The sequence below is a fragment of the Cottoperca gobio genome, chromosome 8 (genome assembly GCF_900634415.1).
Source record: "Cottoperca gobio chromosome 8, fCotGob3.1, whole genome shotgun sequence".
Lineage (NCBI taxonomy): Eukaryota > Metazoa > Chordata > Actinopteri > Perciformes > Bovichtidae > Cottoperca > Cottoperca gobio.
Window position 1 is genome coordinate 751,283 of NC_041362.1, and position 14,024 is coordinate 765,306.

Below are 14,024 nucleotides of genomic sequence, written 5' to 3' on the forward strand. Positions count from 1 at the left end.
AGTTGAGGTCCTTGCAATTCTGCTATTGTTCTCAAAGCACAGTTTAGTGAAATACTTTAAACAAATGGCGTTTTAATTATTATGCCAATACATTGATTTTACTTAATTTTATTGTTATTCTATTTTGCACTGGTGTTAAATTGTAATCTTGTTTTTGTTCTAATTTTTATTCTATTTTAGTTTACTTATGTTTACTCATTTACCTTACTCTTATTGCATCTCTTTTTGCACTGGTGTTGGAATTACTTACTATATTTATATTTCTTATTTTTATTCTCATGTTGATGTTTTTTTCAGCGATCTTTAACTATAAGAATTATTAAGGATTAATAAAGTTTAATCTTCTTAAAATACACTTTCTTGTTTTATTTTGAAACACACTCGACGTCACATCCGGCTACGTCCTGGTTAAGTGTCGCGAGCTTGCCGTTAGCTGTGGGACGCTGTGGGTGTTGACATGTCAGTGTCACTTGGTCAGCTGATTGCGGGTCTTAAAGCTTCTTGGCTAGTACAGCTAGCCAGCTTAGTTAGCTTAGCCTAGCTGGATGTTTGTTTTTGGTAACGTTACTTGTATAGGTAGCTTTTAACGTAGCCCGGAACCTTTAAAATATCTGAATCATTTCACGTATTCTTCACCTGTTCTACAGTCGCCCCCGGATCGTTTGGCGGCCTCAAGTTGCCGTTAGTAAGGCAGTCGTTATCGTGGCAGGGAGGGAAGGGTGAAGTTCTCCGTGTATCTGCATTGCAGCCCGGTGCTGCTGATGGAATTCAAACACACAACAATGGCGACTCCCAGTCCTAACAACTCAACAACACCGAGCAGCCACAACAGCAGCAACAACGCCGGATCTGCACCGCACCACCATCTCCAGTCGCAGTCTCAGCACATCACTACCATGAGCAGCATGCAGGGTAAGTAGGTAATGTTAACAACAATACGAGCTCACATTTTGCTGCAGTGAAGGTTAATGTTAGCAGCTAGTAGCCGTGGGAGGCTCAGGCGACTCCCAGGACTGAGAAGATATCCCCCGGGGAACGGACCAGTATTTTTCCCCTAAGAGGAATGTGTCAATTTCCATTAATTGGAAAATTAATTATTTTCTTATACCTTGCAACATGCATTTAACATCCTTGTTGCCATTTTTGACATGTTGTATCCACGTTACATTCTGTTCTCTCGGTCTGAGGAAAATCTCGCCAAACTCCGTTCCAGAAATGGTCAATTATATGTCGTAACTATAGCTACACATGTCATAGATGCACATTGTGAAATGTGTCTTTATTACATCTTATAAACCGTAATGATGCACTATTCCGCATGTATATAATCAGTGTATTATCATGTATTTGAATTGCTGCTCCCTTGCCATTTATGACGTCTGTTATTCCTAAATTAGGTTTCATGCGTCTTTCACACAAACACAGTGGATTGCACCTTTTTTAGGAATAAGAGCTATGTTAGTGTGAAATAAGCCGAATTTGACAAAATACCTTCACCATTAAGACATTATGACAAGTCATGTTCGATTGCTTTTTTTGTGGTTGGCAATATGCAAAACCAAATTGAATTGATTGTAAACAGAGTTTCCGTCATTATCTGCACTAGTGAGTACATGTGAGCTCTGTCCCTCTGAGGGCTCGTCAACACAAATATTTACAGCAATCTCTTCAAACACAATTATCCAAATACTCATTACAATGATTACAATGCTGTGTTTCTGTGCAAACAATGTCTCATTTGAACTTTCAGAGTCCAACACCTGCTGGAGATGTCAGAGTGAAACAGGTACCTACACGCTTTCTTGGCTTTGTAGAGTAGAATAAGCAGTTTGATTAGAAATATCATGAGCTCTGGAAAGCAAAATGCATAAATAAATAACACAACCACAGATCAGATCAGTCCTGAAAGATAATGTTAAATATAGTTTGTATAGTCAGCAGTTTGGTTGATTGATTTATTGATTTAACTTTCACTTGATGGTTTAATTAATCAATACAATTAGACTTATAACTGAGATGCATGTAGATTTTATACTCCTCCGTAATAAAGAAGGCAATGCTCTGTAATATAATATAAATCCAGGCTTTAAATGCTTTTGATTTATTAGATTTTATAATCCTATCTTGCCAGGTATTTGATATTCAGACGTGTTGTGTTGTGTAATCCTGTGCTTCACATTTCTCTGACCGTATTTCACTTTTACTTTACTGCTGCTCACTAATGATTCCTAAACTCCTGACATGATGCTGAATGATGGTGAGCTGTCCCAAGAAAATGTTTATTAAAGTTCTATGTTTCTCATGGTGGTGCTTCCATATCATTTATGTTTCATGTACCTCCTTCGTGTTCCGTTACACTGACGTGACACTTCCCCCAGTGCTCTTAGTTGTTTCATAAATGCGTTTGCATGCTGATGCGTTTGACCTGCGAGAGCAACGCAAGGCCAATTTCTGTGATTATGTGTGGACCCTGAAACTGCAGGATTCCCGTCCCGCCTGGTTTGTTGGGTGACATTGCAGGAGGAGGTGACTTTAGGAGAGGGACGTCACATTTAGGTCTAACTAACAAACATAACAAGCTGGCACACTGAAGGTGACATATGAAGAAAATAAAAGCTGTCTTCTCACCTCTAGGGTTTCAGATAAACCTGTCTGGAGCTCCCCCAAGTAAGCCAAACCTCTTTTGCTTCAGCACCAACAGTTCTCATCCCTTTGTTTCCGCCTGACAGTCTGGTATGGGGGAGTCTGTCCTGCTGTTCTCCACTAATCCAAGTCAAGACTTCTGATGGTTCAGTAGGCTTGTGCCGCTCGCTAATAATCGCTCCGATGGCAGGACGATGCAGCTGCAGCTTGTCATTGTTACTAGTTTTACAAAGCGGTTTAATAACTTAATAACTTCCTTCTGCAGAATTAAAGGGACGGTTTGAGGTATTTATCCACAGTAAGTGTATTTGCAGTTCTCTAAGCCACCAGACTCCATTGATTGTTTTACTTATTACAATGTTTTTGTGAATGGAGTCTGGTGGTTTTGAAGCGCTAACGGCTCAATATTCTAAATATAGCGTGTACCAAAACTGATATGGATTTATTTTGCTGCCCCGTCCTGCAGAACATGATTCTGTTTCTCCAAACTGCATCTGCTGCTGTAGGTGTATAAGTTCCTCACGTAGCCCCACGTCAAACAATGCCAACTCCCTTTATTGTGCAGCCGTTAAAACATTTTAGTGTCGTCATGATTAAGCAACTTTAAAACAATAACCGGTACGTAGTATCCGTATATCGGCACAAGCCTAACATTCAGAGCTTCCATTGATATGTTAAGCTCCTCTGTTGGTCACACACGAGTCCTCCCGGCTCCGCTGTGTTGTCAATAATTAAAATCCCAATCAAACAGCGTAATGGAAGCTCTACCTCACTGGTTTTCAGCGTGCAACTAACAAGCAGAAGTAGAGCCTGTGGTGTCGTCACGTTGCCTTTTTGTTTTCAACCGGTTTGTCTTTTTTTATTTTTGTTGGCATGGGTGCACCTCAGCATAGCACCTGCCTGTCGAGACAAGGTGCACAAACTCACAGTCGTCATTTCAAGCGATGTTTTGCATTCAAGCCGATTGGAATTCAAGCGGACGCATTCTTGTGGTATTTCGGGTGGAGCGAGCTGTCCGACGATTCGAGGTGAAATCAAAGCAGTTGGCCTTGAGAAGCATGTCGCGTACACACACACACACACACATATACACGTGTGTGTGTGTGTGTGTTTCCCTTTGTTCCATGTTTGTGTGTGGGTTGGTGTGTGTGCACTGTGACTGTAGGTGTTGGGTGTTTAGCAGCATGCTACGTTTGTGTTTCTGCATCAGACATAAGGTTTTAGATGTGTGGCTGTGCTGAGCAGCATGAGGGGACATTACATCATCACTGCGAGAGCCATGATATTATAACATCTACATAACGTCAACAGAAAAGCTTTGGGTTCATAAACAGATTCCATTCGGTTCTTGAAATGTATTATATTAAAGTATAAGAGCCGGAAGTGTTGACGGTGTTGTTCTACATTCTTCTTATTGTTCAGAAATCCCATAAAAAGACCAAAAACTAAAGGTGTGTGTGTGTGTGTGTGTGTGTGATGAAGGGACGCTCACTGACATGTTTTTAACAACAATGGAGCTCAACGGCTCAGGAAGGACACACACACACACACACACACCTTAGTGGAAACATTGATGCTGGTTTTGGTCTTTTCATGGGATGTGTTGACACTCAGGTGAGTATATTCTTAGGAATATAAGTGCAAACTTTGAATGCATTCAGTAAAAGGTGTGTAGATGGTGATGCAGGAGTTTCCAGCTGTTGTCCCCTTGTTCTGCTGAAAGCATGACTTCCATGGATCTGAGTAAACGTGTCTCCTCCCGCTCGTTCTGATGCTTTGTGTTGTTGTCCCTGAGTTTCCTCCGCTCTGATCACGTCACTGTTCTGTCTCTTCGTGCTCAGGTAAACGTAAAGCCCTGAAGCTGAACTTTGCCAACCCTCCGATCAAACCCACGACCAGATTCACACTGAACACGGCCGGGCCGCCTTTTCAGAACCCGCACATGTGAGTAAAACCTTCTGCTGCCGTATCGCACAAATAAATCCGAGGTTTGCTCCATTTTCTGCTCTTTACGCTCGTGACACTCGTGGCTTCTGGCAGAGAGCGGCTGAGAACACACAGCATCGAGTCCTCAGGGAAGTTGAAGATCTCCCCGGAGCAGCACTGGGACTTCACCGCCGAGGATCTCAAAGATCTGGGAGAGATCGGCCGAGGAGCTTACGGCTCCGTCAACAAGATGGTGCACAAGCCGAGCAACCAGATCATGGCGGTCAAGGTGAGTTCACCTTCTTATATGTTAGTGACACCAACAGCACAGATTCATTTCATCGCTCTGAATATTATATTCTGCTTTCTCTCCCGAGCGTGGCAAAATCAAATCTGTGTTTTTAAAAGAAATCGAGATAAAATAAAAGTGTGTAAAGCAAGTGGACCTCACACGTTCAGTGTGTCTCTGAAGCTGCTGCTACGTCACTGAGATCTTTTATTTACATTCTACTTCACATGAAGTTCTGCTCTGATGTTGAACTATATCAGCAAACATGGTTCTCTAGATGAGAACAATGTGCTGATCTTCATGTGTCTGTGTGTGTGTGTGTGTGTGTGTGTCTCTGTGTGTGTGTCTCTGTGTGTGTGTCTCTGTGTGTGTGTCTCTCTGTGTGTGTGTCTCTGTGTGTGTCTCTCTGTCTCTCTGTGTGTGTGTGTCTCTCTGTGTGTCTGTGTGTGTGTCTCTGTGTGTGTGTGTCTCTCTGTGTGTCTGTGTGTGTGTGTGTGTGTGTGTCTCTCTCTGTGTGTGTGTGTGTGTGTGTGTGTCTCTGTGTGTGTGTGTCTCTCTGTATGTCTGTGTGTGTGTGTCTGTGTGTGTGTCTCTGTGTGTGTGTGTGTGTGTGTGTGCCACAGAGAATTCGCTCCACAGTGGATGAGAAGGAGCAGAAGCAGCTGCTGATGGATCTGGACGTGGTGATGAGGAGCAGTGACTGTCCTTACATCGTGCAGTTTTATGGAGCTCTGTTCAGAGAGGTGACAGCGTCTTTATATTCCTGAACGCTGTGTAATAAATGTTCCGTACTTAAACTCACGCCTGGCTTTGTTTGTTTCAGGGCGACTGTTGGATTTGTATGGAACTTATGGCTACCTCGTTAGACAAATTTTACAAATTTGTATATTGCTCATTAGACGACGTGATTCCAGAGGAAATATTAGGAAAAATAACTTTAGCTGTAAGTTCTTTTCTCCCACTTCTCAAAAATAAAGACGCCACGTGTTCCTGCTGCTAAAGCTTTGTGTGTTTTGCAGACTGTGAAGGCTCTTAACCACTTAAAAGAAAACTTGAAAATAATACACAGAGGTAAGACGATGTCTGAGCTCATCATCCTGCTTTTGTACCTTCGGGTGTATTTAACCGTTTGTCCTCGCTCCCCCTCAGACATTAAGCCGTCAAACATCCTCCTGGACAGGAACGGAAACATAAAGCTGTGTGACTTCGGCATCAGCGGTCAGCTGGTGGACTCCATCGCCAAGACCAGAGACGCAGGCTGCAGACCCTACATGGCAGTAAGTCACGCCGAGCGTGTAAAGAACGAAGTACACTAAGTACACCTTTCAGGTACTTGTACTTTACTTAGTTGTGTTCTACAACAACAGAAATCTAAGTATTTATTTACTTCACTTCAATTATTTGACAGTTTTAGTTCGTAGGAGTTTTGCATTTTTACTATTTTCACAAACCAAACAATCAATGAATGAGCGGAGAAAATAATCAGCAGATTAATCCAGAATGAGTTAAATAATAATATTATTATTAATATTATTATTATTAATAATAATATTATTAGTTCAATGTGTGTGTGTGTGTGTGTGGTTGGTTACATCCCACAGCAGTTTGGTTGGGGGGGTGCACGCAGGATTCTCAGCTGCAGCTTCTTGTTTCCAGCTGGCAGGTTCTCCAGGTGTTTGTTCTCCAGGTGTTGTTCTCCAGGTGTTTGTTCTCCAGGTGTTTGTTCTCCAGGTGTTTGTTCTCCAGGTGTTGGTTCTCCAGGTGTTGGTTCTCCAGGTGTTGGTTCTCCAGGTGTTGGTTCTCCAGGTGTTGGTTCTCCAGGTGTTGGTTCTCCAGGTTCTCCAGGTGTTGGTTCTCCAGGTTCTCCAGGTGTTGGTTCTCCAGGTGTTGGTTCTCCAGGTGTTGGTTCTCCAGGTGTTTGTTCGCCAGGTGTTTGTTCGCCAGGTGTTGGTTGGCCAGGTGTTGGTTCTCCAGGTGTTGGATTGCCAGGTGTTGGTTTGCCAGGTGTTGGTTTGCCAGGTGTTGGTTTGCCAGGTGTTTGTTCTCCAGGTGTTTGTTCTCCAGGTGTTTGTTCTCCAGGTGTTTGTTCTCCAGGTGTTTGTTCTCCAGGTGTTTGTTCTCCAGGTGTTTGTTCGCCAGGTGTTTGTTCGCCAGGTGTTGGTTCTCCAGGTGTTGGTTCTCCAGGTGTTGGTTCTCCAGGTGTTGGTTCTCCAGGTTCTCCACACCAGGAACACCAGGGACTTGCAATGTGACGGACTTATTGTTCTGATCTGTGGCGACGACATCTTCACATTTACAGAAGCAGTTTCTCTCCTTCGTTGATATCTGGCAGTTGTTTGCGTCACGTGTGGAAGTTTGTTACGTGAGAGACGATCCAGAAGAAGCTCCGTGTGTTTTATTTTAGATGCAGCAGGTTGCAAACTTACAAAGCTGTTTTCAGCCTCGCAAATCTGGAGATTTCCTGCTTTTACATCACATTTAAAGTGAATATCTTTGTGTTTTTGGACTGAACAAAGACATCTGAAGACATCTGAAGACGTGAGAAGACGTGAGAAGACATGTGAAGACATCTGAAGACATCTGAAGACATCTGAAGACATGAGAAGACATGTGAAGACATGTGAAGACATGAGAAGACATGAGAAGACATGAGAAGACATGTGAAGACATGTGAAGACATGAGAAGACATGTGAAGACATGTGAAGACATGAGAAGACATGTGAAGACATGAGAAGACATGTGAAGACATGTGAAGACATGAGAAGACATGAGAAGACATGAGAAGACATGTGAAGACATGAGAAGACATGTGAAGACATGAGAAGACATGAGACATGAGAAGACATGAGAAGACATGTGAAGACATGAGAAGACATCACTTTGGACGTTTTATAAACCAAAGGATTAGTCGATAATGAAAGTAATCGTTAGTTGCAGCCCCGGTCTAATCGCTTCCCTGCTGGTGCCGTTTATATTTCCAACAACTGATCATCTGTGGAGAGGAACCTCTTGGCAGATGTGAGCTCTGCAGCATTCAGCTGCTGCTCCATCAGCTGCAGCACAGACTGTCCCGCTCCGCTCGGTGACATCAGCATCTAAATCAGGCCGGCTGTAAATGGGCCAGCGAGCTGCACGGCAGCAGGAGACTCTGCAGCCTTCTGCACACTTCATCACCGCGGCTGTTGTGTTTGTGATTGACAGATGTTTGGCAGCAGTGATGTAATCAGGCTGCAGTCCTGACAGGCAGGACTGAGGGAACGTGCTGCTCGTGTGTCAGCTGATGGTGTGCAGGTGGAAACATGTCTGGAGGTGATGAGCGGTCTCGGTATTCTGCGGGGACAGTTTGTCTCGCAGTGGATTTGTTTTGGTCTCCCCTTTGAGCAGCGTCAGCGTTGTGTTTGTAGCCAGAAGCTTCATAAACTGACTGTTTATCCAGTTTTAAGACACTTTGTACATCCTGGTGTTTTTAACTCTGTATTTGAAGGATTTTAGTCGTCGGACGTCTGGATCTGAAGTTCTCAGAGGAACAAGCTGACAAACGTTAGTGGCAGCCGAACAGCGTGCAGGAGGAACTCTGATGTTTAACCTCAAACTGCTTTATTCAAGAAGAACTCCCATGATGCACCACTGCTGCACCACCACACCCAACTCCATCTTTTGTTATTGTTTTGATGGAAAGACCCCGAATGGCAGAATATGACATATTGTGCATTTAAAACACATTTAATGTTCCTGCTTGTTTCCATGCAGCTTGAAACTTCCCTCTTGATGGACGGATGAAACTTTCTTTCTCTTAGTGCTGAGAAAAGATTTGAGGCTTTAAATTCAACACGTTGGTGACATCTGGTGGTTTGTAATAATCAGTACATGTCGTCCTGTAAAGCGGTGCATTCACACGTCATCGGTTATTTCAAAAGAAAGAATACAAACATGTAAGATGTATTTACTGTAAAAACAGGAAGATGGTTGAGATTTTACACACAAGTAATAAATAAATATGAGAATAAATACATAAGAAAATAATATTCTAAGGTGCAGTTTGAATATGAACCGCTGTGCAGTCATTAAATATATGTATTTGTTATTATTGTACCTTTTATGCGTGGGGTTGGTGTGAAGTGCGTGTGTCTTCACGCTCGATATTTATGATTTGTATAGATGAGTGATGACATGTGATTCAAGGTTAATATCCATTAAAACTGTCAAAATAAAGTGCCTTTTACTTATGAATGATTTAAAGATGGGGCTTCAGGATACATGACACACTCAGAGTATCTTTCTGTGAACTCCAGTGTGTGTTTGTTCTTGTTCTTTGTTTCCAAACTCAAATCTGAATCTGTTTCCTGTTTGATTTCCAGCCGGAGCGGATAGACCCCAGTGCGTCCAGGCAAGGCTACGACGTCCGCTCAGACGTTTGGAGTTTGGGAATCACACTGGTGAGTGTTAACGTCACACTGAAGGTTAAAAACAAAAGCCTTTTAAAGACCTCGGAGAGTCTAGATCCTTAAAGGTCCTTGATAAGTCTGGAGAAATGATTCAAACGCCCTCATTTAAAGATAATAAAAAAGTATTTACTTTGCATTTTAAAGTACGGGCTGTTTATACACAGGCTTTATTAAACACAGTTAGACGTCATTGTGAACGTGCTTATCTTTACATACTGTTAGCATCAGCCTGTGTGAGAGGAATATTAAACTAGGGGCTCTTATTGTGAAACAAACAGGAAATGGAATGGAAAAAATGAGTTTCTGATTAACTTCTTGTTGTGTGTATGTTCTCTGTGTGTTCTCTGTATGTTGTGTGTTCTCTGTGTGTTGTGTGTTCTTTGTGTGTTCTCTGTATGTTGTGTGTTCTCTTTGTGTGTTCTCTGTATGTTCTTGTGTTCTCTGTATGTTGTGTGTTCTTTGTGTGTTCTCTGTATGTTCTATGTTCTCTGTATGTTGTGTGTTCTCTGTATGTTGTGTGTGTGTTGTATGTTGTGTGTGTGTGTGGTGTGTTCTCTGTATGTTGTGTGTTCTCTGTGTGTTGTGTGTGTGTGGTGTGTGTCAGTATGAGCTGGCCACAGGGAGGTTCCCCTACCCGAAGTGGAACAGTGTGTTCGACCAGCTGACCCAGGTGGTGCGAGGAGACCCGCCGCAGCTCTGCAACTCTGAGGAGCGACGCTTCTCTCCCAAATTCATCTCCTTTGTCAACGTGTGGTAAGAAAACGCTGCTGGGTGAAAACATGCTGCAGCGAAATGTTCAGCGCTGTACCCAAAACCTTTTAGTGTTTAAACTCTGCAGTTACAAACTAACATTCGGCTTCACTTATATTATTAGTATTATTCTAGTTGTAGGATTAGAGTAGAGTTCAGCACCATCATTTATAAAATACATTTATATAACCACATATGTATTTATGTTGAACTCACAAGACATAGTCATCAGAGAAAGTTTAATTGAATAAAAAATACTAATTTATCTGATGAATTAGGATTTTTTTTTTATGCTGATGAAGTCAAACTTTTAAAGCTTTATTCACATGTTACAGATACAAATAGAAAACGACTGTTTGGAGTTTAAATGATGTTTTAATGTCAGGAAATCTTTGGTCTCTCTGTCCCCCTGGTGGACAAACGGCCTGAACTGCACCCTCCTCCTTTTAACACTTTTTATTTTCATCCTCTCTCAAGCCTTACAAAGGACGAGTCGAAAAGGCCAAAGTACAAAGAGCTACTGGTGAGTTCTGTTTACATTCATTAAGTATTAAATGTAAATGTTTTTCAGGTTTGGGATGAGCTTGAATTCGAATGTACACCTTGAAAATGTTTCATCTGCAAAGTCACGTACGTAAACCAAACATTGTTTGATGTTTGAATTGAACAAAACCCCGTCGCGTATTTATTTGTCGTCTCGGCATCATTAAATAATCCAAGTTAATCTGCTTTGACTGCTGATCTTACTCTTAAAAAGCTGCATGAACCACGGCAAACATTCTGCTTTTGTTGCTTTATTTTGTAGGAGTTTGTATTTATTTATACTTCGATTCTTTTTCTCTGTCCACTGCAGAAAGATCCGTTCATTCAGATGTACGAGGAGCGCTCGGTGGATGTGGCGAGCTACGTCTGCAGGCTCATGGACCAGATGCCGACGTCTCCTAGCTCCCCCATGTACATGGACTGATGTGTGTAAAGCACGACGAGATAGAAACACATCACTAAATATTCACCAGTCTGCAACAATAGATGCATTAAAAAAACAAAGTAAAAACAAATCCTTGTGTACATTTGCTTGGTCCCCTTATTGCCGTGTTAAAAGAGAATTGTAAAGCGTAAAAAACACAAAAAAAACACCATTTGCAATGAAAGTGGTGTCATGTCTGTATAATATATCAACACTTCTGTTTCTCTTCAAACACTCACCGTCATGTAAGTATAATAGCAGCTGAATCAATCTCTTAATGAGGACACGTGTCAGTGGTTAGTACAGTGATTTAAATAATAATAATAATAATAATGTGGAACTTGTATTTATAGAACCAAACTCATGTGGAGATTCTTCTACATACTGGAATCATGCTCTTTGTGAATCGTCCCACCTCTTCCATGTACGTAACTGAAAGCATCGTGTTTGGTATCTTAATGGAACTTTGCTTCTCTGGATATAAAGCCGTTTAAAACAGAATCCTGTTGCACCTGCAGACGGAGGCTGCCGCCCTCGCTGCACCGTGGACTATATGCTGATGTATGAATAAAGACAGAGAAAGGAAGTGTGTGTTCTGCCTCTTTTATTCAATGGGGGTTTATATCTGTGTATTCGGAGTGTACTCTATGCATCTACAACATTTCAGAGGCAAATATTGTTATTTTAAAATGTATTTGACAGCTTTTGTTACTTTGCACATTCAGATTAATAATATAAAAATGTAAATCAATTAGGACGTGTTGTTATAGGTTAAGATACGCAGCAGTATATATAGCAATTAAAGGACATTACGCTCATTTCCAGGTTCATACTTGTATTTTGTTTCATGCTTTAATGTTCAAAACATACATTTCTATATTCACCCTCTGACACAATGTGTATGTTGTATTTTATTTTGTAGTATAAAGTATATATTTGGCTTTTTGATTAATATTACTGCTGCATTAATGTTGTATTTTACTGCTGTAGTTTGTCCATTTTAACTTCTTTATACACTGTTGGGGAATTTACAGCAACTCATATTATAGGATAATCTTATTTGTAGTGCATTTGAGCATTTTCTCAACTCATAAAGAAACAAAAAAAACTACAATTTATTAAAACAATTAAAATTTAAATGACAGGAATATGATGAATAATGTCATCTGAAAAGTAACTAAATATATTTAAATACTTTGTTGTTTTTTATCAGTTTATCAGTCCTCCCGTATAACATAACCCGGAAGGACTCCTTCTTCAGTCGGACGGCTTCCCTGACCACCGGGGTCCACCACGGTGTTCGAGGGTTACCGCCCCTTGAGGCACCTAAGACCTTGAGACCACAGCTCATCACCGCAGCTTCAGCAATAGAGGTTTTGAACATCGCCCACTCAGGTTCAATGCCCCCAACCTCCACAGGGATGGCTGAAAAGCTCCGCCAGAGGTGTGAGTTAAAGATCCCCAGGACAGGGGCTTCCTCCAGACGTTCCCAGTTCACCCGCACTACCCGTTTGGGTTTACCAGGTCTGTCCAGAGTCTTCCCCACCCCTTGATCCAACTCACCACCAGATGGTGATCAGTCGACAGCTCCGCCCCTCTCTTCACCCGAGTGTCCAAAACATGCGGCCTCAGATCAGATGATACGATTACGAAATCGATCATTGACCTTTGGCCTAGGGTGCTCTGGTACCACGTGCACTTATGAGCATCCTTATGTTCGAACATGGTGTTTGTTATGGCCATTCCATGACTAGCACAGAAGTCCAACAACAAACGACCGTTCGGGTTTAGATCAGGGAGGCCCTTCCTCCCAATCACGCCTCTCCAGGTGTCTCCATCGTTTCCCACGTGTGCGTTGAAGTCTCCCAGCAAGACTACGGAGTCCCCTACTGGAGCCCCTTGCAGGGCTCCATTCAGGGTCTCCAAGAAGGTCGAATACTCAGAACTGCGGTTTGGGGCATAGGCACAAACAACAGTCAGAGTTTTCCCCCCCATAACCCGAAGGCGTAGGGAGGCGACCCTCTCGTCCACCGGGATAAACTCCAACGTAGCGGCGCTCAGCCGGGGGCTAGTGAGTATCCCCACCCCGGCCCGACGCCTCACACCTTGGGCAACTCCGGAGAAGAATAGAGTCCAACCCCTATCCAGGAGTACGGTTCCAGAGCCAAGACTGTGCGTGGAGGTAAGCCCCACCAGATCCAACTGGTAGCGATCCACCTCCCGCACTAGTTCCGGCTCCTTCCCCCACAGAGAGGTGACGTTCCACGTCCCCAGAGCCAGCCTCTGCTGCCCGGGTCTGGTCCGTCGAGGTCCCTGACCAACACTGCCACCCGTGTGACAGCGCACCCGACCCCAGCGGTTTTTCCCATGAGTGGTGGGCCCACAGGATGGATGGATGGGAGGCACCACGTAGCTTCTTCGGGCTGTGCCCGACCGGGCTTCGTGGCAAACCCGGCCACCAGGCGCTCGCTGTCGGGCCCTCCCTCTGGGCCTGGCTCCAGACGGGGGCCCCGGGCTTCCTCCGGGCAGGGTCTCTCCTTATCTTTTCCCTTTCTTTCATGAAGTCGTTTTTGAACCATTCTTAGTCTGGCCCCTCACCTGAGACCAATTTGCCTTGGGAGACCCTACCAGGAGCACTAGGCTCCAGACAACACAGCTCTCAGGTTCATAGGGACACACAAACCTCTCCACCACGATACGGTGATGGTTCCCAGAGAGGTAAATGTAAATTAAATGTACGGTATTATTATTATTATTATCATTATTATTATTATTATCATTATTATTATCACACTTCTCAGCCTCCCCAGTAAAGTCTACTCCAAGGTACTGGAAAGGAGGGTTCGGCCGGTAGTCGAACCTCTGATTGAAGAGGAACAATATGGATTCCGTCCTGGTCGTGGAACAACAGACCAACTCTTTACTCCCGCAAGGATCCTGGAGGGGGCCTGGGAGTACGCCCATCCCGTCTACATGTGTTTTGTGGATCTGGAGAAGGCATAT

The 14,024-nt window shown here is 43.2% G+C and overlaps 1 protein-coding gene across 3 annotated transcripts; it reads left to right on the top strand.

The window, feature by feature from the left end:
- Nucleotides 1–433: 433 nt before the first annotated feature.
- On the top strand, nt 434–11,607 carry map2k4a (mitogen-activated protein kinase kinase 4a). Of its 3 annotated transcripts, XM_029437652.1 has the most exons (13): nt 434–912; nt 1,751–1,786; nt 2,635–2,667; nt 4,485–4,587; nt 4,684–4,858; nt 5,482–5,601; nt 5,682–5,801; nt 5,878–5,929; nt 6,008–6,135; nt 9,218–9,295; nt 9,909–10,057; nt 10,532–10,577; nt 10,908–11,607. In XM_029437652.1, the coding sequence occupies exons 1-13, from the start codon at nt 762–764 to the stop codon at nt 11,019–11,021; spliced, it is 1,305 nt and encodes a 434-aa protein (XP_029293512.1). In that variant the 5' UTR covers nt 434–761; the 3' UTR covers nt 11,022–11,607. The 3 variants fall into 3 exon arrangements, with proteins under 3 accessions (XP_029293512.1, XP_029293513.1, XP_029293514.1); XM_029437653.1 differs by lacking the exon at nt 2,635–2,667; XM_029437654.1 differs by lacking the exon at nt 2,635–2,667 and having other exon boundaries at nt 4,497–4,587.
- Nucleotides 11,608–14,024: the final 2,417 nt, after the last annotated feature.